Genomic DNA, 25,766 nt, shown 5'->3' on the forward strand with positions numbered 1-25,766 from the left:
ACTTGATAGATTCCAAATATATTTTCTGCATATAACTATAATACCTACTTACATATAATACTCGTGTTAATATTACGTCTATAGGTAATGTTAAGATTCATAATGTTATTGCTTTCTCTATCTTAGATGAGTTTCTTTGAAATGTCTCTCGATATTGTCCAGCTAATGTCTTTGCGGCCAAAGTAACCACTTGTCTCTTGGGAACACCTGGAAAAAACACATCACAACTTTCTGAGAATGTTTCGTCATCTGACTAGGAAACGATTCCCAGTAGAAATAAAAACATATTTACGTAAGGAATAATTTTTCATTGGGGAAACTGACGTGTTCACGATGGTTAACTGAACAACTGAATGAAAAAGTAGACCGCTTTTCAAAGAAATACTCTATTTATATTCAAAATATGACCTGTCTCACCATTTTGGCCACTTAATGGAAAGCGCCCCTAGCTTAACACAATCTTTGTTGGGCTACTGGCCAGTAGTCAGTAGACACTCTTTCTAGCTCAGTGGCAGAAGTCCTTGGAAACATTCTCGGTTTAATCTTAAAAGACTGAACAGTAACTTGCTTACCCGCTAAGAAGTTGGTCCAGTTACTTTGCAGAACTTCAGCCAGACTGACGCTGAGCCCTGACCAGCGGAGACTGTATGTACGTGGTGTTAGCTCTTCGAGTTTCTTCACCACGTCATTCGGAAGGACGAAAGTTTGCGAGAATGTTTCCATTTCAAGCTTCTGTGAGGCGTCATCCAGGCACAGACACAGCATACCAAACCACCTGGAAAGACATGGAAACTTTTCAAAACTGACATGGAAACACGAGTATATGCACTGATCTGAAAATTACAACTGGATAGAGCATCCAATGAACCTGGATCGACTACAGTCTACATGGTATTGTTTAAATTAGTTAGACTTCAAGGCAAATGATAGAAAAAGCCACAAAAACTAGCACAAATATAGAGGAAAAGATTAAACTTCGTCTCTCAATTCTATTCCGTTGTCTCTGTGTCATATCTACTGACTAAAAGGTGTGAATTAAGATTAGTTTTATCATTTTAAATAAAGCAGGTGAAAATTCTGCTTTACAACTCAACTCAAAAGTACATCATTTACACACATTTCAGGCATCACTTCTGCGATAAACTCTTCCACAGCAACCACAACAACTTCGACCTCAGCTGGCGTGGACGAGCGATGATTTGATATTCGCTGCTTTGCGCTTTTTAAAGCAGATGAGAAGCTGTTGGGGAGTGGAGCTAGGCTCGAACGTGACGCTTGATTTTGGACCAAAACGTGCGAGAATACTTGCTTAAAACCATCTTTTATCCTTCGATAACTCCTCATCCGTTGATGTAATCAAGATATTGATTGTATCCGAATCAGTTTTATCTAAATAACGAGAGATTGAAACTTGATGTCAGAGAGACCAACTAACATAATCCTTTAGAAATATTTGGAAGGCCGTTATAGAAGTCGAACTAAAACATGATTAGGTTAAAAAATGAAATACAAAGCAAGAAATAAACTTTACTCTTCTAAAGGCATTTTAAGATATTTACTACAAGTGGAAACTTAAAAGCAGCCATGAGCGAGCTAGAACTAACCACTTAAAACATCATTCATCAATAGTTTTCTTAGGGTCATGAACTCGAGTCACAAGACTTGCAAAATGTCGTCATCTCATCTGCACTTCCGTAAATTGATACTGATAATTTTAAGGCCTATTTAACTCAAATTGAAAGTAAAAAGACAATAACTGAGCAACGTTTTATCTCAATGGTTCTCTTAAAAACTTTAGCGATGTGAATACACAACAAGAGAATCGTTAGTTCCTGAAGACGCCAAGGTAAGAGGATTTAATTGGTATTGAAACACTTGGCTGAAACCCACCAAGTATACATACAGTATTAACACGGAAGCCCTGATAGGTATTTCCACAGTGAGAATTCTGTCCGTTTCAGAATTCAGAAATATGGTTGAAGTCAGACTAGTATAAAAAGGCAGCCTGTACAAATTAGCGATATTCAACATTCAGGTTCAAATAAGACGTTATTACCAACAGAATTGTTCAAATAATAGACACACTCAAGGACAAAAGAAATATTGAGTCTAAATATATTTTATCCAAACAGGTAATGGCGTCTTACATCGCTGGTTATGACGATGAACTATTTCAACACCCCGTTGGTCCAAGTCTTCATTGCTGTATTTGCACCAATGTCATCAAAGACCCGGTCATGTGTCGCCATAATGAACACATATATTGTCGTGGTTGTATCACCAGACATCTCATGAACTCTCAGACATGCCCGACATGTATGGAACCACTCACTGTCGATACTCTGAAAGTGCCTCGAACCATTGCGAACTTGCTTTCTGAACTTAAGATACGTTGTGAGTTCTTCAACCGCGGTTGCGAGAAGTTTGTTGAACTGGGAGATCTTGAAAAGCACGTTGCAGAGTGTGGGTTTGCTCCAGCATTCTGCTCGAATGAAGGTTGTGGACGGGAAGTCAACAAGCAAGATTTACTTCATCATGAAACAGCTGTGTGTGAACAACGCGTAATTAAATGTCACAGTTGTAATGACATAAAACGAGAGATGGATGTCGTGAAAGTCAACATGGCAGAAATTAGGAAAAAGGTCGATGAAAATGATGCAAAGCTGGAGAACATGAAAGCAGTCGTGGAAAATGTGGGCGTAAAAGTTTCACTGATTCATAACAAGCAGGAAGAAAGCAATCGTCGGCTGGAAGAAAGCAATCGTCAGCTGGAAGCGGACAATGTTGAAATGAAGAAATGTTTGAATGAAATCACGAAGCAACTTGAACAAATGACACAACAAATATCGCGTGAGGTTCCGGAAGAACACATGAAGAAAGGAAGAGCAGAAGCTGTTGGAATGGACAAGAGGATAGTTGTGGTCGCTGGAGGCTGGAATGGTGGATCTCTAAATTCAGTGGAAATGTTCAATCCAGCAACATCAACCTGGTCATTACTACAACCAATGAAAGAATGTCGTCGATCACCATCGTCAGTTATTTACAACAACCAATTCCTTGTCACTGGTGGTTATGCTGGTCGTGCTTGGTCGCAGTCCATGGAAAAATTATCAATGAATGATATTCAAGTTGATCACGGAATACCTTGGAAATATTTTCCTGCTGAGTTACCAGTGTCGTTAGAAGGACATTGCACCGTGGTTCATAACAGACGGTTGATAGTGATCGGAGGTTTTGATTTAAACGTACATGATCCACATTCGAATAAAATTAGTGAGATTCCCCTTGTTCCACCTTATAACCCAAAACCGTTGACCACCATGCCACAAAGAAGATACTATCATGGTGTTGCCATGTTTGGTGAACAGATCATTATTGTCGGTGGGACAGAAAATTTATCTAATACCTCAGCTGTGCAAAGTGTTGTTATGTATGACATCACTAAGAATGAATGTCAGGTGTTGGCTCCCCTCCCCTACCCTGTGTGTAGCATGGCCACAGTCAAGTGGGGCAGTGACAGTGTCATCATAATGGGTGGTTTCGACAGTGAAGGCAAAGCATTAAGCAAAGTTTTAATGTACAACATCAAGACCCAGAAGAGTCACATGCTTCCTAACATGAAGTACAAGAGGCAAGGATGTGTGGCTGCAGTTGTCAGAGACACCGTGATCGTGATGGGAGGCCAGGATGAAAGAGGAAATTTCTTGAGGTCTGTGGAAAGTTTTAGATTTGACAGAAACAGCTGGGAAGAACTTCCAGAAATGCACGAGGCAAGATACGAGGCTACTGCAGTGGCCTGGTAATTACATATTAGAGCAGAGACAACTGATTATTCACACCTGAATCTGAAATTTTTAGACTAGTCCCAGACTTTATTAACATGTCTTCAAAGTATAATTTGATCAGTAATTTAATTTAATTTTATCTCTTAGTATGACCTTACTAATAATGGTTATAACTTAAATGACTGACTGCTTCTGATCTATTCTCAGCCCTTATATTTCATATGAAGACAAGCAACTCAAATACTCAATACCTAACTGTTGAAATCATATAAATTATTGATGCAAATATAAATGAGGCAACTCTTCAATTTTCTCCTGATCATAGACAGACAATGTAGTAGATTGTAGCCTTACACTGTGCCAATGTCACTAATCAAGATATTAATTGTATTCGAATCAGTTTTATCTAAATAACGAGATATTGAAACTTGAAACTCGTCTAAGACCAACTAATAAATTCCTTTAGAAATATTTGGAAGGCCGTTATAGAAGTCGAACTAAAACATGATTGGGTTAAAAAATGAGACGTGAAGCAAGAAATAAACTTTATAAAGGCATTTTAAGATATTTACTACAAGTGGAAACTCAAAAGCAGCCATGAGCGAGAACTAACGACTTATAATATCATGCATCAATAGTTCTTTAAGGTCATGAACTCGAGTCACAAGACTTGCAAAATGTCGTCATCTCATCTGCACTTCCGTAAATTGATACTTAGGAATTTTAAGGCCTATTTCACTCAAATTGAAAGTAAAAAGACAATAACTGAGCAACGTTTTATCTCAATGGTTCTCTTAAAACCTTTAGCGATGTGAATACACAACAAGAGAATCGTTAGTTCCTGAAGACGCCAAGGTAAGAGGATTCAATTGTTATTGAAACACTTGCATGGCTGAAACCCACCGAGCAAACTGCATACATACAGTATTGGAACACGGAAGCCCTTCAGAAACCAGAAAATAGATAGACATTTCAACAGTGAGAATTCTGTCCCTTTCAGAATTCAGAAATATGGTTGAAGTCAGACTAGTATGAAAAGGCAGCCTATACAAATTAGCGATATTCAACATTCATTCAGGTTCAAACAAGACGTTATTACCAACAGAACTGTTCAAATAATAGACACACTCAAGGACAAAAGAAATATTGAGTCTATATATATTTTATCCAAACAGGTAATGGCGTCTTACACCACTGGTTATGACGATGAACTATTTCAACACCCCGTTGGTCCTAGTCTTCATTGCTGTATTTGCACCAATGTCATCAAAGACCCGGTCATGTGTCGCCATAATGAACACATATATTGTCGTGGTTGTATCACCAGACATCTCATGAACTCTCAGACATGCCCGACATGTATGGAACCACTCACTGTCGATACTCTGAAAGTGCCTCGGACCATTGCGAACTTGCTTTCTGAACTTAAGATCCGTTGTGAGTTCTTCAATCGTGGTTGCGGGAAGTTTGTTGAACTGGGAGATCTTGAAAAGCATGTTGCAGAGTGTGGGTTTGCTCCAGCATTCTGCTCGAATGAAGGTTGTGGAGAGGAAGTCAACAAGCAAGATTTACTTCATCATGAAACAGCTGTGTGTGAACAACGCGTAGTTAAATGTCATAGTTGTAATGACATAAAACGAGAGATGGATGTCGTTAAAGTCAACATGGCGGCAATTAAGGAAAAAGGTCGATGAAAATGATGCAAAGTTGGAGAACATGAAAGCAGTCGTGGAGAATGTGGGCGTAAAAGTTTCACTGATTCATAACAAGCAGGAAGAAAGCAATCGTCGACTGGAAGAAAGCAATCGTCGACTGGAAGAAAGCAATCGTCGGCTGGAAGCTGACAATGTTGAAATGAAGAAATGTTTGAATGAAATCACGAAGCAACTTGAACAAATGACACAACAAATATCGCGCGAGGTTCCGGAAGAACACATGAAGAAAGGAAGAGCAGAAGCTGTTGGAATGGACAAGAGGATGGTTGTCGTCGCTGGAGGCTGGAATGGTAGACCTCTAAATTCAGTGGAAATGTTCAATCCAGCAACAGCAACCTGGACATTACTACAACCAATGAAAGAATGCCGTCAATCACCATCGTCAGTTATTTACAACAACCAACTCCTTGTCACTGGCGGTTTAACTGGTGTTGGCTGGTCGCACTCCATGGAAAAATTATCATTGAATGATATTCAAGTTGATCACGGAATACCTTGGGAATATTTTCCTGCTGAGTTACCAGTGTCGTTACAAGGACACTGCACCGTGGTTCATAATGGACGGTTGATAGTGATCGGAGGTTTTGATGTAAACGTACATGCACATTTCAATAAAATTAGTGAGATTCCCCTTGTTCCACCTTATAACCCAAAACAGTTGACCACCATGCCACAAAAAAGATACTATCATGGCGTTGCCATGTTTGGTGAACAGATCATTATTGTCGGTGGAAGAAAAAATTCATCTAATACCGCAGTTCTGCAAAGTGTTGTTACGTATGACATCACTAAGAATGAATGTCAGGAGCTGGCTCCCCTCCCCTACCCCGTGAATAGCATGGCCACAGTCAAGTGGGGTGAAGACAACGTCATCATAATGGGTGGTGTCGACAGTGACGGCAAAGTATTAAGCAAAGTTTTAATGTACAACATCAAGACCCAGAAGAGTCACATGCTACCTAACATGAAGTACACGCGGAAACGATGTGTGGCTGCAGTTGTCAGAGACACTGTGATCGTGATGGGAGGCCAAGATGAAAGAGGAAATGCCTTGAAGTCTGTGGAAAGTTTTAGATTTGACAGATACAGCTGGGAAGAACTTCCTGATATGCACGAGGCAAGATGTGAGGCTACTGCAGTGGCCTGGTAATTATCCTTTAAGTATATATTAAGAATTTACTTTGACTGCATAAAATCAGGTCTTTGCTGGACACTCATGTGACCAGAGATGATATTCATATCTGAATCGCAAGACTGATCATGTCTTCAATTTATAATCAAAGTAATAAAGATAATCAATGAAAGAAATAATATTCCTATTTTGATTCCATGTCGAAGTTTTCTTAGAATATTCTGGTTTTAACTCAGTCCGAAATCTGACTGAACAAAATTTTTTCAAAAACGTAAAATTGTTCCATATACCGTAATTAATTTCGCGCCGCGCTACTCCTGATGTATTGAAAGTAGTTACAGTTAACGGTTTTGCGAAATTGTGCTATTTTACAAGATATGCATCTACAACCAAGAGCGACAATCGTTTAGTATTAGCCTCCACGAATCTGATGAACAACACCTTAGTCTAATCTCACACATCTCTTCCGTAATATGTTCTGGATTATATTTAAAGGTAGCCCATCATTTTATACCTGCATGAAAACGACATGATATAAACAGTCCCTCAGACTTTTCCATGCGTAAAAAATGCAACGGTGGAAGGCAGCCTTAACACTGTTTCCACTGCGCTTATCTCTTGTTAGTCCAGTTAAAAGCAGGTTATAAAGATCATTTTATAAGTTTACATGCAGGGGGGGGTGATGAGCCGTTCTTAGTGCACTTACTAGCTTTTTGATGACAAATGCAAATGACGAATGGTTATGGTCCAAGTATTTTATTGTAGCGTTACATCACTGACTGCCACTAATTCTCTGAGGTACTTTGCAATACAGGAAGGTTGCTCTGTTGAAAATGACCAACTGAGACGATTGAAGAAAAAGAACACGATTTTGACTGTTTAATGATTAAGAAATTAAGCTCAAGAAATTTAACTGTAAATCATTTAAAATCACCAACTGCGTGAACACAATTGTACATGTTAATAACCACAGCATGGAACGCAAAAGAAATGTAGATTTGCTCATAAAATGAAAGTTAATAATGGAGATGTTTGCGTGTTAAAGGTTGTCGTTTTCATCTTGTTGAGAACAGTGTTCGTTTTTAGCCTTCGAAAAAAATAACTTCTACCACGGATAAATAGAAACTGAAGAATCAATCAAGTCTACCAGAAACACATGAAGGTGAGATTGATGACACAATGTTGTAATAAATAGATTTGATACGAATAACGTTTAAATACTTCCGTGTTAGATAAAGTCACTCTTCACCGCAGTTGAAACCACTCTTCATCGCAGAGGTTTTGCGGTTTGTTTTGTTATAACTAGTTGCTTGAGGGATGTTATTCCCGTTTGATATATTGTCAGTTATTCCGCATCATCTATATACGATAACTCATTCAGTTTCACCCTACCCACTCGGTTCTAAATATGCTGGCTCTTTTACAACTGAAAACAAATCATGTCTAATTAATGTTCCTCTTATTAAAAACAAACTATGCCCTAGAACAATACGAGTTTGTCTAAAAGCCGGGATTCAGCCAGTAATTTTTAAAAATACAAATAAAACATAGTCCAAGAGTTAAGGGCATCTTAGAACCCAAGATATGGGTGAATAATGCAACACTGCATGACGTAATATCAATTAACCAACATTTCAATTTTCAGTCTTCATTTTAATCTATTTCTGAGTTTTCATGTCTTGTGTTTTAGTCCTTGTTTCTAATCGAGAGCGATTCTCCACCGCGGAAAATTTTCGAAACGAGAGTTTCAATACCTGATTCAATATTCAGGAATTTTAAGCCGTTTTAAACTCAAACCAAAAGTAAAAAAAATTATTTTGCTATTTTATTGATAAATACAAACACTTTTTTAACTTTAGCGATGTGAATACACTACAAGACAATCGTTAGTTCCTGAAAGACGCCAAGGTAAGATGGTTGATTGGTTTTACATATATTGTGAATGAGAAATACTGACCATGATTATAAACAGACCACTTTGTAACAGACCACTGTATAGCTATAAGACCTCTGTCAAATCGTTAACTACATCACCATCAATATCTTGTGCTTGGTTGTAAAATGTGAACAGAATGTAATGAAACATTATGTATTATTTGCTGTCGACAAACATGGAGTTGAATGCTTTTTGTGACATCATTGAGTGGGAGTTCTAAATCACACCTTTGCGGCACTTCACTTAAATAAGAGCTTGATTTTGATATGGATGTTTGCAAGAAAGCAAACTTCTAGTTCAAAAACCAAGGTCAAAAAAGATCTTGTCCAAAGTTGATTAAACGAAAATATTTAAGCAGGCTGTTTATATGAATAACCTAGCGTTCAGTTCAAAACTGTATATAACTTCAGTATTTTATTCTAGGGTACTTTCACATATTCTCAGCTACGTTTAGGCAATTAGGATCGATTCAAAATATTGAGACAGAGCAAGTGAAATTATATGCATTTTCCCGACAATACCGGACTAGTCTCCAGGCCACTTTTACGCGTCTTTGCATTTTGTGACGTCATTGTGGCACTTCACTTGAATAAGAGCTAATGTTTTGAACGTTTTCCCTAAATATTTCCATTGATTGAGAAATTACTTTCACATTGACCGGTAATAACACAATATCTATGTCAAACTCATGAATGTGAGTACGTTTTTTGAATACGGGCGATAGAATAATTATGGTAAAACTGTATGACTCGTCTTTGAAATAAAGCATTTTGACTCTGATTTGGTTTTGAGAAACATAGACAAAATGCATTGCCAATATTTTTCACCTAACAGGTAATGGCGTCTTACATCACTGGTTATGACGATGAACTATTTCAACACCCCGTTGGTCCTAGTCTTCATTGCTGTATTTGCACCAATGTCATCAAAGACCCGGTCATGTGTCGCCATAATGAACACATATTTTGTCGTGGTTGTATCACCAGACATCTCATGAACTCTCAGACATGCCCGACATGTATGGAACCACTCACTGTCGATACTCTGAAAGTGCCTCGGACCTTTGCGAAATTGCTTTCTGAACTTAAGATCCGTTGTGAGTTCTTCAACCGTGGTTGCGGGAAGTTTGTTGAACTGGGAGATCTTGAAAAGCATGTTGCAGAGTGTGGGTTTGCTCCAGCATTCTGCTCGAATGAAGGTTGTGGACGGGAAGTCAACAAGCAAGATTTACTTCATCATGAAACAGCTGTGTGTGAACAACACGTAGTTCAATGTCATAGTTGTAATGACATAAAACGAGAGATGGATGTCGTTAAAGACAACATGGCGGCAATTAAGGAAAAGGTGGATGAAAATTATGTGAATGGAAAAGAAGTTGCTGCAAAAGTTGAATTGGTTCAAGGAAAACTAAACAAGCAGGAAGAAAGCAATCGACGCCTGAAAGCGGACAATGTTGAAATGAAGAAATGTTTGCATGAAATCACGAAGCAACTTGAACAAATGACACAACAAATATCGCGTGAGGTTCCGGAAGAACACATGAAGAAAGGAAGAGCAGAAGCTGTTGAAAAGGAAAGAGAGACGATGGTTGTCGTCGCTGGAGGTTGGAATGGTATATTTCTAAATTCAGTGGAAATGTTCAATCCAGCAACAGCAACCTGGTCATTACTACATCAAATGAAAGAATTCCGTAAATCACCATCGTCAGTTATTTACAACAACCAACTCCTTGTCACTGGCGGTTTTACTAGTCATGGTTGGTCGCAGTCCATGGAAAAATTATCAATGAATGATATTCAAGTTGATCACGGAATACGTTGGAAATATTTTCCTGCTGAGTTACCAGTGGCGTTACAAGGACACTGCACCGTGGTTCATAACAGACGGTTGATAGTGATCGGAGGTCTTGATGCAAAGGTATATGCTCCACATTTGAATAAAATTAGTGAGATTCCCCTTGTTCCACCTTATAACCCAAATCAGTTGACCACCATGCCACAAGGAAGATGCTATCATGGCGTTGCCATGTTTGGTGAACAGATCATTATTGTCGGCGGGAAAGAAAATTTATCTGATACCTTAACTCCGCAAAGTGTTGTTATGTATGACATCACTAAGAATGAATGTCAGGAGTTGGCTCCCCTCCCCTACCCCGTGAGTGAAATGGCCACAGTCAAGTGGAACAGTGACAGTGTCATCATAATGGGTGGTGGTGACAGCAACGACAAAGCATTAAGCAAAGTTTTAATGTACAACATCAAGACCCAGAAGAGTCACATGCTTCCTAACATGAAGTACAAGAGGAAAGGATGTGTGGCTGCAGTTGTCAGAGACACCGTGATCGTGATGGGAGGCCAGGATGAAAGAGGAAATTTCTTGAGGTCTGTGGAAAGTTTTAGATTTGACAGATACAGCTGGGAAGAACTTCCAGAAATGCACCATGCAAGATACTGCGCTACTGCAGTGGCCTGGTAATTACATATTACAGCAGAGACAACTGATTATTCACACCTGAATCTGAAATCTCTAGACTAGTCCCAGACTTTATTAACATGTCTTCAAAGTATAATTTGATCAGTAATTTAATTTAATTTTATCTCTTAGTATGACCTTGCTAATAATGGTTATAACTTAAATGACTGCTTCTGATCTATTCTCAGCCCTTATATTTCATATGAAGACAGCAACTCAAATACTCAATACCTAACTGTTGAAATCATGTAAATTACTGATGCAAATATAAATGAGGCAACTCTTCAATTTTCTCCTGACCATAGACAGACAATGTAGTAGATTGTAGTCTTACACTGACTGTGCCAATGTCACTAATCAAGATATTGATTGTATTCGAATCAGTTTTATTTAAATAACGAGATATTGAAACTTGAAACTTGTCAGAGACCAACTAACATAATCCTTTAGAAAGATTTAGAAGGCCGTTATAGAAGTCGAACTAAAACATGATCAGGTTAAAAAATGAGACGTGAAGCAAGAAATAAACTTTATAAAGGCATTTTAAGATATTTACTACAAGTGGAAACTCAAAAGCAGCCATGAGCGAGAACTAAACAATTATAATACCACGCGTCAATAGCTCTCTTAGGGTCATGAACTCAAGTCACAAGACTTGCAAAATGTCGTAAATCGTAATCTCATCCGCACTTCCGTAAATCGATTTAATTCAAAGTCAAAGTATAAAGACAATAACTAAGCGATATTTTATCTCAATGGTTCTCTTGAAAACTTTAGCGATGTGAATACACAACAAGGGAATCGTTAGTTCCTGAAGACGCCAAGGTAAGAGGATTTAATTCATATTGAAACACTTGGCTGAAACCCACCAAGCATACATACAGTATTCACACGGAAGCCCTTCAGCAACCAGAAAATAGATAGATATTTCAACAGTGAAAATTCTGTCCCTTTTAGAAATATAGTTGAAGTCAGACTTGTATGAAATAGCCTATACAAATTAGCGATATTCAACATTCAGGTTCAAACAAGACGTTATTACCAACAGAACTGTTCAAATAATAGACATACTCAAGGACAAAAGAAATATTGAGTCTAAATATATTTTATCCAAACAGGTAATGGCGTCTTACACCACTGGTTATGACGATGAACTATTTCAACACCCCGTTGGTCCTAGTCTTCATTGCTGTATTTGCACGAATGTCATCAAAGACCCGGTCATGTGTCGCCATAATGAACATATATATTGTCGTGGTTGTATCACCAGACATCTCATGAACTCTCAGACATGCCCGACATGTATGGAACCACTCACTGTCGATACTCTGAAAGTGCCTCGGACCATTGCGAACTTGCTTTCTGAACTTAAGATCCGTTGTGAGTTCTTCAATCGTGGTTGCGGGAAGTTTGTTGAACTGGGAGATCTTGAAAAGCATGTTGCGGAGTGTGGGTTTGCTCCAGCATTCTGTTCGAATGAAGGTTGTGGACGAAAAGTCAACAAACAAGATTTACTTCATCATGAAACAGCTGTGTGTGAACAACGCAGAGTTAAGTGTCATAGTTGTAATGACATAAAACGAGAGATGGGTGTCGTTAAAGACAACATGGCGGCAATTAGGAAAAAGGTCGATGAAAATTATGCAAAATTGGAGAACATGAAAGCAGTCGTGGAAAATCTGGTTGAGAGAGTCGAGGCAAAAGTTGAACGGGTTCATAACAAGCAGGAAGAAAGCAATCGTCGACTGGAAGCGGACAATGTTGAAATGAAGGAATGTTTGGATGAAATAACGAAGCAACTTGAAAGAATGACACAACAAACATCGCGTGAAGTTCAGAGTGAGCACATGAAGAAAGGAACAGCAGAAGCTGTTGGAAAGGACACAGAGAGAATGGTTGTTGTCGCTGGAGGCTCAGATTTAAATTTAGTGGAAATGTTCAGTCCAGCAACAGAAACCTGGTCAATATTACAACCAATGAAAGAACGCCGTGAATCACCATCTTCAGTTATTTACAACAATCAACTTCTTGTCACTGGCGGTTTTGATGATGGTATTTGGTCCACGACCATAGAAAAATTATCACTGAATTATATTGGCGTGGCTTCGTCTATACCCTGGGAATACTTTCCTGCTGTGTTACCTGGACCGTCGGCAGAACATTGCACTGTAGTTTATCAAAGACGGTTGTTAGTGATTGGAGGTTATGGTGCTAGATGTGAATGTTCTGATAGAATTACTGAAGTTTCTCTTGTTCCACCTTACACCAAGAAACTGTTGACTACCATGACAGAGAGCAGATGTTATCATGGTGTTGCCATCTTTGGTGACAAGATCTTTATTGTCGGTGGAAGCAGAAAAGTGAATTACTTTAAACTAAGAAGTGTTGTTATGTATGACATCACTAAGAATGAATGTCAGGAGTTGGCTCCCCTCCCCTACCCCGTGAGTCAAATGGCCACAGTAAAATGGGGTGAAGACAACGTCATCATAATGGGTGGTGCTAACAGTGAAGGCAAAGCATTAAGCACAGTTTTAATTTACAACATAAAGACCCAGAAGAGTCTCATGCTTCCTAACATGAAGTACAAGAGGAAAGGATGTGTGGCTGCAGTTGTCAGAGACACCGTGATCGTGATGGGAGGCCGAGATGAAATAGGAAATGCCTTGAAGTCTGTGGAAAGTTTTAGATTTGACAGATACACCTGGGAAGAACTTCCAGAAATGCACGAGGCAAGAGGTTGGGCTACCGCAGTGGCCTGGTAAATATCCATGGTATATATTAACAATGTAAAATCAGGTGTTTGGTGGACATGTCCTGACCACACAACTGACAATGCTATTCACATCTGAATCTCAAATCCCCAGACTAGTTCCAGACTTATCATGTCTTTAACTTATCAACAAATCTAATGACATGTATGAATAAAAAATAATCCCATTTTGATTCTATTCGAAGTTTTCTGAGAATATTTCAAGTATTCTGGTTTTAATCCCGAAAGTCAACAAAATTTCTCTAAAAACATATAAATGTCCCGTATACCGGGATTAATTTCCAGTCGCTCTACTTTTGATGTATTGAAAGAAATTATGGTCAATGATTTTCACATCCATCTCCTTCGCTTTAATTAGGCGAGACGATTATAATAAAAATGAAACTTGGTTAGACTTTTCCGATAACGCGAGTCCTCTATTAACAATTTCTCCTTGCCGTCTTTGAATAAGGTTGTCAAGAAATATTTTAAAGTATTAATATTCTGCAAGTACACACATTTTATCTTTGTACTTTTCCAGAGTATGCTAGGTGTCTTTGTAGAATATCCAAACGAAATCGTGAGTTTTGACTGAAGAGATGTTTTAGCTTGTTCGGTGACAAGATCATATATTAGCTATATGCAGTTAACCGTGAGGGGAATATAGGGTGAACTAAAAATTTTACGTAAAGCCCGTCGCACACGAGAGCTATCATCTCGAAATCACGAAGCGACTTGAGAAAAAAAACGTCAAAAAAAACAACCAACATCGCATGAGGTTGAACATCAACACTATTTTAGCTTTGAGTGAAAAACAAAGTAAAAAAATCACAGGGAAGAGTTTAGTTATTTCAACGAACTACTGAAGAATGGACCGTGATAACAAACCTTGATACCAATCATGGCAATATTCCTGACTAAATTAAAGAAACTCAGAGCGCTTTCCATTAAGCGGCCAAAATGGTCAGACTGGTCATATTTTAAATTGAAATCGAGTATTTCGTTAAGAAGATAGCGGCGAAACTGCATTTCCCGCGCTAGGCAGATGTAAATAACGATATACTTGAATGCAGAGTTCTTGAAACACTCTAAAATACCAGTAATCTGTCTGTACCGAAATACAACAGGACCGCTCTGACCGTTTTTTCCGTATAAAGGAAGCGCCCTCAGTTGCTTGGATTGCTATGGAAACGAGGAGTGAAATTACAGCTGCCAACATATTTGTTATTATTTTAGAGCGGGTACTCATGCAGCGACGCTTATCTCAAGGATTTTGTATTTGGGTTCTTTCAAACGGTGGTTCTTTCCGTAATTCCAATAAATAAAAGCACTCTTTCAGAGACTTCATGCATATACCGACATTGTGAATATCCTACAACTACAAAATTAAAATATTTCGCCTGCTTTTGTGCGTTTCGTTTCAAACAGGAATTTGGTATCCTCAGCAACGCTTATACATATATATCTCGAAGGACTTCGTTCGTCCTTAATTGTTGTTTTTTGAAGCTGTTGTCCTCTTTTTCTAATAATTTAAGCACTTTGTCAAAAACTTTGGCGCTGTGAATACACTACAACTAGACAGCCGTTCGCTCCTGAAGGACGTCAAGGTAAGATAGAATTACAAAGGTGAATTAGTTTCGCTATCGGAACAGATGAATTGCAGGTGTATTGTATACAATGTCAGCTGTCAAAGAAAATGCATAAGAAAGGCGACAATTTACTACATTAAATTGTTGTCCATATGACAATAACTTGTGTTTAGTTAGGAACAGAATGTAATAAAAATACTAAACACCATTTACCCTTTCCACAAACATTGAGTTAGAAGAAACTTTTTTAGAATTATCATGAAACTCGCTTCTAACATAACGACAACCTCATCTCCCAGCACAGTCATTGAAGCTCTTACACGGCAGTAAAGAAATGGATACTTCAAATAAACAAACTGGGTAGTAGAAAGTCTGAAGTAATCTAAAACAAATCTACCTTAAAGTTAAGTCGTCATATTTTTTATTCAAACAGAAATGGCGTCTTACAGCATTGGTTACGATGATGAACGCTTTGAACAGATTGTCAGCCAGACCTTGCACTGTATCATTTGTACTAATGTCATCAAAGATCCGGTCATGTGTCGCCATAATGAACATGTATTTTGTCGTGGTTGTATCACCAGACATCTCATGAACTCTCAGACATGCCCGACATGTATGGAACCACTCACTGTCGATACTCTGAAAGTGCCTCGGACCATTGCGAACTTGCTTTTTGAACTTAAGATCAGTTGTGAGTTCTTCAACCGTGGTTGCGCGAAGTTTGTTGAAATGGGAGATCTTGAAAAGCATGTTGCAGAGTGTGGGTTTGCTCCAGCATTCTGCTCGAATGAAGGTTGTGGAATGGAAGTCAACAAGCAAGATTTACTTCATCATGAAACAGCTGTGTGTGAACAACGCATAGTTAAATGTCATAGTTGTACTGACATAAGACGAGAGATGGATGTCGTTAAAGTCAACATGGCGGCAATTAAGAAAAAGGTCGACGAAAATTATGTAAATGGAAAAGAAGTTGTTGCAAAAGTTGAACTGGTTCAAGGAAAACTAAACAAGCAGGAAGAAAGCAATCGTCGGCTGGAAGCTGACAATGTTGAAATGAAGAAACGTTTGGATGAAATCACGAAGCAACTTGAGAGAATGTCACAACAAATATTGCGTGAGGTTCAGGATGAGCACATAAAGAAAGGAACAGCAGAAGCTGTTGGAAAGGACACAGAAAGAATGGTTGTTGTCGCTGGAGGTCGAAATAATAGAGCTCTAAATTCAGTGGAAATGTTCAATCCAGCCACAGCAACCTGGTCATTACTACAACCAATGAACGAATGTCGTCAATCACCATCTTCAGTTATTTACAACAATCAACTTCTTGTCACTGGTGGTTTTACTGGTCATGGTTGGTCGCGGTCCATGGAAAAATTATCAATGAATGATATTCAAGATGATCACATAATACCTTGGAAATATTTTCCTGCTGAGTTACCAATGTCGTTAGAAGGACACTGCACCGTGGTTCATAACAGACGGTTGATAGTGATCGGAGGTCTTGATGCAAAGGTATATGCTGCACATTTGAATAAAATTAGTGAGATTCCCCTTGTTCCACCTTATAACCCAAAACTGTTGACCGTCATGCCACAAAGTAGATACTATCCTGGTGTTGCCATGTTTGGTGAACAGATCATTATTGTCGGTGGAAGAAAAAATTCATCTCATACCGCAGTTCTGCAAAGTGTTGTTATGTATGACATCACTAAGAATGAATGTCAGGAGTTGGCTCCCCTCCCCTACCCCGTGAGTGACATGGCCACAGTCAAGTGGGGCAGTGACAGTGTCATCATAATGGGTGGCGCTAACAGTGAAGGCAAAGCATTAAGCAAAGTTTTAATGTACAACATCAAGACCCAGAAGAGTCGCATGCTTCCTAACATGAAGTACAAGAGGGAAGGATGTGTGGCTGCAGTTGTCAAAGACACCGTGTTCGTAATGGGAGGCCAGGATGAAAGAGGAAATGCCTTGAAGTATGTGGAAAGTTTTAGATTTGACAGATACAGCTGGGGAGATCTTCCTGATATGCACCATGCAAGAGGTTGCGCTACTGCAGTGGCCTGGTAATTACATATTAGAGCAGAGACAACTGATTATTCACACCTGAATCTGAAATTTTTAGACTAGTCCCAGACTTTATTAACATGTCTCAAAGTATAATTTGATCAGTAATTTAATTTAATTTTATCTCTTAGTATGACCTTGCTACTAATGGTTATAACTTAAATGACTGCTGCTTCTGATCTATTCTCAGCCCTTATATTTCATATGAAGACAGCAACTCAAATACTCAATACCTAACTGTTGAAATCATGTAAATTACTGATGCAAATATAAATGAGGCAACTCTTCAATTTTCTCCTGACCATAGACAGACAATGTAGTAGATTGTAGTCTTACACTGACTGTGCCAATGTCACTAATCAAGATATTGATTGTATTCGAATCAGTTTTATCTAAATAACGAGATATTAAAACTTGTCAGAGACCAACTAACATAATCCTTTAGAAAGATTTAGAAGGCCGTTATAGAAGTCGAACTAAAACATGATCAGGTTAAAAAATGAGACGTGAAGCAAGAAATAAACTTTATAAAGGCATTTTAAGATATTTACTACAAGTGGAAACTCAAAAGCAGCCATGAGCGAGGACTAACGACTTATAATATCATGCATCAATAGTTCTTTAAGGTCATGAACTTGAGTCACAAGACTTGCAAAATGTCGTAATCTCATTCGCACTTCCGTAAATTGATACCTAGAAATTTTGAAGCCTATTTAACTCAAAGTGAAAGTAAAAAGACAATAACTGAGCAACGTTTTATCTCAATAGTTCTTTTGAAAACTTTAGCGATGTGAATACACAACAAGAGAATCGTTAGTTCCTGAAGACGCCAAGGTAAGAGGATTCGATTGATATTGAAACACTTGGCTGAAACCCATCAAACATACATACAGTATTCACATGGAAGCCCTTCAGCAACCAGAAAAGAGATAGATATTTCCAAAGTGAGAATTCTGTCCCTTTCAGAATTCAGAAATATGGTTGAAGTCCGACTTGTATGAAAAGGCAGCCTATACAAATTAGCGATATTCAACATTCATCCAGGTTCAAATAAGACGTTATTACCAACAGAACTGTTCAAATAATAATTATAATAGAAAAATTATAATTATTATACAAAAGAAATATTGAGTCTAAATATATTTTATCCAAACAGGTAATGGCGTTATACATCACTGGTTATGACGATGAACTATTTCAACACCCTGTTGGCCCTAGTCTTCATTGCTGTATTTGCACCAATGTCATCAAAGACCCGGTCATGTGTCGCCATAATGAACACATATATTGTCGTGGTTGTATCACCAGACATCTCATGAACTCTCAGACATGCCCGACATGTATGGAATCACTCACTGTCGATACTCTGAAAGTGCCTCGGACCATTGCGAACTTGCTTTCTGAACTTAAGATCCGTTGTGAGTTCTTCAACCGTGGTTGCGGGAAGTTTGTTGAACTGGGAGATCTTGAAAAGCATGTTGCAGAGTGTGGGTTTGCTCCAGCATTCTGCTCGAATGAAGGTTGTGGACGGGAAGTCAACAAGCAAGATTTACTTCATCATGAAACAGCTGTGTGTGAACAACACGTAGTTCAATGTCATAGTTGTAACTTGTAATGACATAAAACGAGAGATGGATGTCGTTAAAGACAACATGGCGGCAATTAAGGAAAAGGTGGATGAAAATGATGCAAAGCTGGAGAACATGAAAGCAGTCGTGGAGAATGTGGGCGTAAAAGTTTCACTGATTCATAACAAGCAGGAAGAAAGCAATCGACGGTTTGAAGAAAGCAATCGACGGTTGGAAGAAAGCAATCGTCGGCTGGAAGAAAGCAATCGTCGGCTGGAAGCTGACAATGTTGAAATGAAGAAATGTTTGAATGAAATCACCAAGCAACTTGAACAAATGACACAACAAATATCGCGTGAGGTTCCGGAAGAACGCATGAAGAAAGGAAGAGCAGAAGGTGTTGGAATGGACACAGAGAGGGTGGTTGTCGTCGCTGGAGGCAGGAATGGTAGATTTCTAAATTCAGTGGAAATGTTCAATCCAACAACAGCAACCTGGTCATTACTACAACCAATGAAAGAATGCCGTCAATCACCATCTTCAGTTATTTACAACAATCAATTCCTTGTCACTGGCGGTTTTACTGGTTATGATTGGTCGCAGTCCATGGAAAAATTATCATTGAATGATATTCAAGTTGATCACGGAATACCTTCGAAATATTTTCCTGCTGAGTTACCGGCGTCGTTAGCAGGACACTGCACCGTGGTTCATAACAGACGGTTGATAGTGATTGGAGGTTGTGATGAAATTAGTGAGATTCCCCTTGTTCCACCTTATAACCCAAAACCGTTGACCACCATGACAAAAAAAAGACATTATCATGGCGTTGCCAAATTTGGTGAACAAATCATTATTGTCGGCGGGAAAGAAAATCTAATTTTTACCAGAGCTCTGCAAAGTGTTGTTATGTATGACATCACCAAGAATGAATGTCAGGAGTTGGCTCCACTCCCCTACCCTGTGTGTAGCATGGCCACAGTCAAGTGGGGCAGTGACAGTGTTATAATAATGGGTGGTGCTGACAGTGAAGGCAAAGCATTAAGCAAAGTTTTAATGTACAACATCAAGACCCAGAAGAGTCACATGCTTCCTAACATGAAGTACAAGAGGAAAGGATGTGTGGCTGCAGTTGTCAGAGACACCGTGATCGTGATGGGAGGCCAGGATGAAAAAGGAAATGCTTTGAGGTCTGTGGAAGGTTTTAGATTTGACAGATACAGCTGGGAAGAACTTCCAGAAATGCACGAGGCAAGATACTGCGCTACTGCAGTGGCCTGGTAATGATGCCTTGTATAAATTTACCGCGAGAAGAATGTAAGGTGACTTACTCTTTGTGAGATCAGTTAATTCTCAACTAATACTATTGAAATAAAAATATTCACGAATAATTAACAATGTTAGAAAACTCAAATACAAACTATATACTCCAGAATTTTATTTTATTGTATTCTTTCACCAGACTAAATGTTTGCAGATGTCAAAATCAGAACTTGAAAAGCAAATGCATATTATGCCATGCAGGTTATATCCGTCGTTATTATATACACAAGCGCCAGATATGAGGTATGCTGCAATTTCATTGGTTGGCTACTAGACAGATATTAGCTCATATCTGTCTAGTAGAGAAAGCAAACAAAATGGCCGAAAGATTTAAGGAGTTGAGTGAAATAGAAATCCAAGCTTTAGTCGATAATAGCACACCAAAATGCACCGAAAGGGCGACAAAGTTTGTGTATATAATAAAACAGTTATTCTGCTTACTCTCGTCGTATATGGCCGATAGCCAACTGGGCGCTACGCGCCTCGTCGGCTATCAGGTCATATACGACTCGAGTTCGCAGAATAACTGTTAATTATATTACGGATTTCGTGACTTGCGGTTCAAAGAGAAAATATTTCGTGCGCGTAACATGATGACCACAGTACCGCCATGCCCGTAGTTTGAACATTAGGACACCATGCTACAAATTAGGACACGCAGTTACACATCAGGATATGTATAGTAGCACTATAAAGTCTTTTTGGAATTTGGATGACGAATGAAAATGATTGGTCATGGTCCAAGTATTTATCATAACATTTCTATCATAGTTACATCACTGACTGTCTTTCTCGGCGGTACTTTGCAATACAGGGAACCTGAACTAAACTAACACTGTTTACAATTATTATCAGAGACGATTGAAAGAAAAAATCAGAACACGGTTGCGACTGTTAAAACAAGGAATTTAACTAACCAATTTAATAATTGATAAAAAAAGAACCAAACTGCGTTAACACAATTGCAAATGGCAATTTACATTGATGAAATTCTTGCTGACAAAATGAAAGTTATATAATTGAGATGTTTGTGTGTTGAATGTTGTTGAGAACAGTGTTCGTTTTGCCTTCGTAAAAAGGAGAACTAAGAACTTCTTTCAGGGATATATATACATAGGAACTAAAGGGTCAATCACGTTTACAAGAAAGAGGTGAGATTGTTGATACAACGTTATAATGAATAGATTTGATACGAAGAGTGTTTAAATACTTCCGTGTTAGATGAAGTCACTCTTCACCGCAGTTCGCAGAGTATTCTGTGGTTTGTTATAACTAGTTGCTTGCGGGTTGGTTATTCCCGCTTGATATATAGTGTCCGTTATTCCGCATTATCTATTACGATACCCCCTCAACTTTGACTTTACACACTCGCTTCTAAATATGCTGGCTCTTTCACAACGGAAGCAGATAAACCATCTCTAATTAATGTTTTTCTTCTTAATCAAACTACACCTACCTTGAACAATGTAAGTTTGTTTAAAAACCGGAATCACTGCCAGAAATTTTTGAAAATAAAGATAAAACAGTTCACGAATTAAAGGCATATTAAAACACAAGATATGGTCGAATAAATGCAACACTTGATGACGTAATATCAATTAACCATCATTTCAAATTTTCAAGTCATCTTCCTAATCCATTTCTGAGTTTTCAAGATGTTTTTTTCTCAGTTCTCGGTTAGGGTTAGGCCTTAGAGTTCTCTACCGCAGAAAATTTGTAAAACGGGATAACTTTCTTATGAATTACAACACTTGATTAAATATTCAAGAATTTTCAGGCGTATTTAACCGAAACCAAAAGTTAAAAAATTCCGACCGACGATTTACCTCAAAGGCTGTCTGTTTCTTTGAACTGTTCTTATTTATCGATCAATACAAACACTTTTTTACCTTTAGCGATTTGAGAACACTATACAAGACAATCGTTAGTTCCTGACTGACGTTAAGGTAAGATAGTTAATTTATTTTACATATATTGTAAATGAGAAATACTGACAGTGTGCAATAGTCATTCAACTCGGCCGAAAAGAAACGACATCAGACTGATTTATCGATTGCTGTTCTGTGCATGTGAATTTGCCTTGTGTTTGGTGGTGAGTAAATGTATTTGAAATACTAAATATCGTATGATTAACAATTTGAGACACATATCATGATTTTAAACAGACCACCTTGTAAAGCACTTCACAGAAGTGACAGAACTATTGACTTGAAATCCACAAAACGAGAGATGGATGTCGTTAAAGACAACATGGCAGAAAGTAGGGAAAAGGTCGATGAAAATGATGCAAAGTTGGAGAACATGAAAGCAGTCGTGGAAAATCCGGTTGAAAGAGTCGAAGCAAAAGTTGAACTGGTTCAAGGCGAATTTAAGAAGCAGGAAGAAAGCAATCGTCAGCTGGAAGAAAGCAATCGTCAGCAGGAAGAAAGATATCGTCAGCTGGAAGAAAGAAATCGTCAGCAGGAAGAAAGAAATCGTCAGCAGGAAGAAAGAAATCGTCAGCAGGAAGAAAGATATCGTCAGCTGGAAGAAAGCAATCGTCAGCAGGAAGAAAGAAATCGTCAGCAGGAAGAAAGAAATCGTCAGCAGGAAGAAAGAAATCGTCAGCAGGAAGAAAAAAATCGTCAGCTGGAAAAAAGAAATCGTCGGCTGGAAGTGGACAATGTTGAAATGAAGAAATGTTTGAAAAAAATCACGAAGCAACTTGAACAAATGTCGCAACTCAGCAGGGTGGTTGTCGTCGCTGGAGGTTGGAATGGTAGACCTCTAAATTCAGTGGAAATGTTCAATCCAGCAACAGCAACCTGGTCATTACTACAACCAATGAAAGAATGTCGTCGATCACCATCGTCAGTTATTTACAACAATCAATTCCTTGTCACTGGCGGTTGTTCTAATCTTGGTTTTTCCCAGTCCATGGAAAAATTATCATTGAATGATATTGTACAAGATTATAAGTCCATACCTTGGGAAAATTTTCCTGCTCAGTTACCTCACCAGTTAGCAGAACACTGCACTGAAGTTGTTAACGGACGGTTGATAATGATTGGAGGTTATGATGCAAACGTACATGCACATTCGAATAAAATTAGTGAGATTCCCCTTGTTCCACCTTATGACCCAGAAGAGTTGACCACCATGCCACAAAAAAGATACTATCATGGCGTTGCTATGTTTGGTGAACAGATCATTATTGTCGGTGGAAAAAAAAATCCATTTCATACCCCAGCTCTGCAAAGTGTTTTTATGTATGACATCACTAAGAATCAATGTCAAAAGTTGGCCCCCCTCCCCTACCCCGTGAGTGAAATGGCCACAGTCGAGTGGGGTGAAGACAACGTCATCATAATGGGTGGTGTCGACAGTGAAGGCAAAGTATTAAGCAAAGTTTTAATGTACAACATCAAGACCCAGACGAGTCACATGCTACCAGACATGAAGTACAAGAGGAAAGGATGTGTGGCTGCAGTTGCCAGAGACACCGTGATCGTGATGGGAGGCGAGGATGAAAGAGGAAAAGCCTTGAAATCTGTGGAAAGTTTTAGATTTGACAGATACAGCTGGGGAGATCTTCCTGAAATGCACGAGGCAAGATACTGCGCTACTGCTGTGACCTGGTAATTGTCCGTATGAACCATTTACTTTGACTATAAAATCAAATGTTTGCTGGACATGTCCTGACCAGAAACTCATGATGTTATTCACATCAGAATCTCAAATCTCTAGGCTAGTCCCAGACTTAACATGTCTTCAACTTATAATTTGCGTAAGATAGTCTAATGGCATATATTAATGGAAGGAATAATCCTATACCTAATTGATATTTTGACTATAATCTTATATATCGATTTTTTAATAACTATTCGTTGTGACCCAGTTACTGCTAGTTGCATTTCATTGTAAATTAGGTCGCTGCTATCCTGTTTTATGTCTACTTTTCATGTTATTTGGTAGGCTTTGATATTTAATTTTATCTCTTAGAATGACCTTGCTAATATTGGTAATGAGACAGGCAAGTTAATATCTAACCATATATATTATCGACACACATAAATTAATCAACTTTGCAATTTTCTAATGACAATAGACAGACAATGTAATCTCACACTGTGTCAATGTCACTTGTAATTAAAAATTTTTTTCAAAAAATATTCAAATGTTTCACTTTGTTTTACAAAGAATTTTGTCAAATAAAGATGGATTATAATGTTTGGAATTCACCTGGTTAGGCTGGATTTCCACTTAATTGTTAGCAAAATGGTTGCATATTTACTTTAGAATTTTAACAGCATAAATAAATTGGTGTAACAAAACTTACGTAAGTAGTTCTCCATTCCTGGATCCAAAGTTGTGATGACACTGTCTACAGAATCCTTTGAAATAAAAACACAACACATCAATTTCAAGATAACTGAAATAATGGCCCAATGATGGCGGGGTATGATCTGTGAGCCTTAAGGCCATGTTACATGGTGCAATTTTTCTTGCAACTTGCAATGCAATCTTACTTGAAGATATGTAAATTAGTGAAGAGTATTCAAAAATCAAAATGTAAGTGTAAGAAACATACATGGAGTGTAATAAACATAAAAGTTTGGTAGCGGCCAAAATTACATCTCTTAAAAGAAGAATTGCATGCAAGTTGCAGGGAAAATAGCACAGTGTAACAGGGTCTTCACACAGTATCAGTGACACTACGACTATAAATCCTCTTACATAATATAACCCTAAGGTCTGGTTATTGTTCACTTACAGTATAAATGACACTACTCTTGTACAGGACAAATTATACTTGTTTACGTGATTTACCTTGGTCTTCTGCACAAGATTTCTTCCTAATCTCTGAGTGGTCTGAACAATATCATTACCAACAGCACTGCTGATCCAGCCCCAAACTCCTTGACTCGAAACCTCGCTGCTATCATCGCGAATCTCAGGACCTGTGTGCTCTCCAAAATTCAAAGCAACAGCGCCCATTTTGCCATCTCCCTGAGCATTCACCTTACCGCCTTCTGCAGTGGAAATCCGTACAAAACTTCCCGACTCGCTGGAGACAAGATTACTGCTTTGAGCAAGATCTCCTTGTCTTTGATCAGAAGCTGTCTTTGTTGACGTGTCATCAGCGATCGCACTGGCCATTTCGCGCGCTATTTCATCCTGGTTCGCCTTTTCATTTGAGCCAGCATTAATGGTTGCCATTGACTTGAAATTTGCTGGAAAAACGGATGTTTTAAGGCCAAAACATCACTTTATATAAATCTTTGTTTTGTTTTTTAACTTTTTAAAACAACGTGGAGTTTTGTACCCAGGCTTTCTTTTCCGACTCCCGAGCAGAGGCTGAGCTTCCACGTTTAATTTTTAGGTTGAAAAAAAAGTAAAAAATATATTAAATAGACTCAAAAAGTGATAATAAAGTTTTACTTG

At 38.4% G+C, this 25,766-nt stretch overlaps 4 protein-coding genes across 12 annotated transcripts; 3 read left to right on the forward strand and 1 right to left on the reverse strand.

Moving 5' to 3' along the window:
* Positions 1-18: 18 nt before the first annotated feature.
* On the reverse strand, positions 19-25,645 carry LOC114529464 (protein PRRC1-like). The gene is given in 6 exon segments (XM_028551282.1): positions 19-207; positions 573-775; positions 1,118-1,336; positions 1,338-1,389; positions 24,661-24,715; positions 25,152-25,645. Coding segments are annotated over 6 exon segments (1,029 nt in total). The 5' UTR covers positions 25,542-25,645; the 3' UTR covers positions 19-97.
* LOC114529462 (TNF receptor-associated factor family protein DDB_G0273433/DDB_G0273509-like) lies at positions 1,696-4,425 on the forward strand. Its single transcript, XM_028551280.1, has 2 exons — positions 1,696-1,846; positions 2,133-4,425. Exon 2 carries the CDS (start codon positions 2,136-2,138, stop codon positions 3,801-3,803), a length of 1,668 nt encoding a protein of 555 aa, XP_028407081.1. The 5' UTR covers positions 1,696-1,846; positions 2,133-2,135; the 3' UTR covers positions 3,804-4,425.
* On the forward strand, positions 4,492-20,554 carry LOC114529461 (kelch-like protein 12). Of its 9 annotated transcripts, none has more exons than XM_028551273.1 (4): positions 11,873-13,460; positions 17,110-17,450; positions 18,238-18,285; positions 18,608-18,691. In XM_028551273.1, the coding sequence occupies exons 1-3, from the start codon at positions 12,162-12,164 to the stop codon at positions 18,266-18,268; spliced, it is 1,671 nt and encodes a 556-aa protein (XP_028407074.1). In that variant the 5' UTR covers positions 11,873-12,161; the 3' UTR covers positions 18,269-18,285; positions 18,608-18,691. The 9 variants fall into 9 exon arrangements, 8 of the variants coding, with proteins under 8 accessions (XP_028407073.1, XP_028407072.1, XP_028407079.1 ...); XM_028551276.1 differs by lacking the exon at positions 11,873-13,460 and adding an exon at positions 14,916-15,399 and having other exon boundaries at positions 15,815-17,450; XM_028551272.1 differs by lacking the exons at positions 11,873-13,460; positions 17,110-17,450; positions 18,238-18,285; positions 18,608-18,691 and adding exons at positions 4,492-4,640; positions 9,403-9,912; positions 19,125-20,554.
* Positions 21,254-24,650, forward strand: LOC114529463 (kelch-like protein diablo). Its single transcript, XM_028551281.1, has 3 exons — positions 21,254-21,493; positions 22,238-22,288; positions 22,508-24,650. The coding sequence occupies exon 3, from the start codon at positions 22,572-22,574 to the stop codon at positions 23,961-23,963; it is 1,392 nt and encodes a 463-aa protein (XP_028407082.1). The 5' UTR covers positions 21,254-21,493; positions 22,238-22,288; positions 22,508-22,571; the 3' UTR covers positions 23,964-24,650.
* Positions 25,646-25,766: the final 121 nt, after the last annotated feature.

This window comes from Dendronephthya gigantea, unplaced genomic scaffold, assembly GCF_004324835.1.
Source record: "Dendronephthya gigantea isolate DGI-Jeju-01 unplaced genomic scaffold, DenGig_1.0 000056F, whole genome shotgun sequence".
Lineage (NCBI taxonomy): Eukaryota > Metazoa > Cnidaria > Anthozoa > Malacalcyonacea > Nephtheidae > Dendronephthya > Dendronephthya gigantea.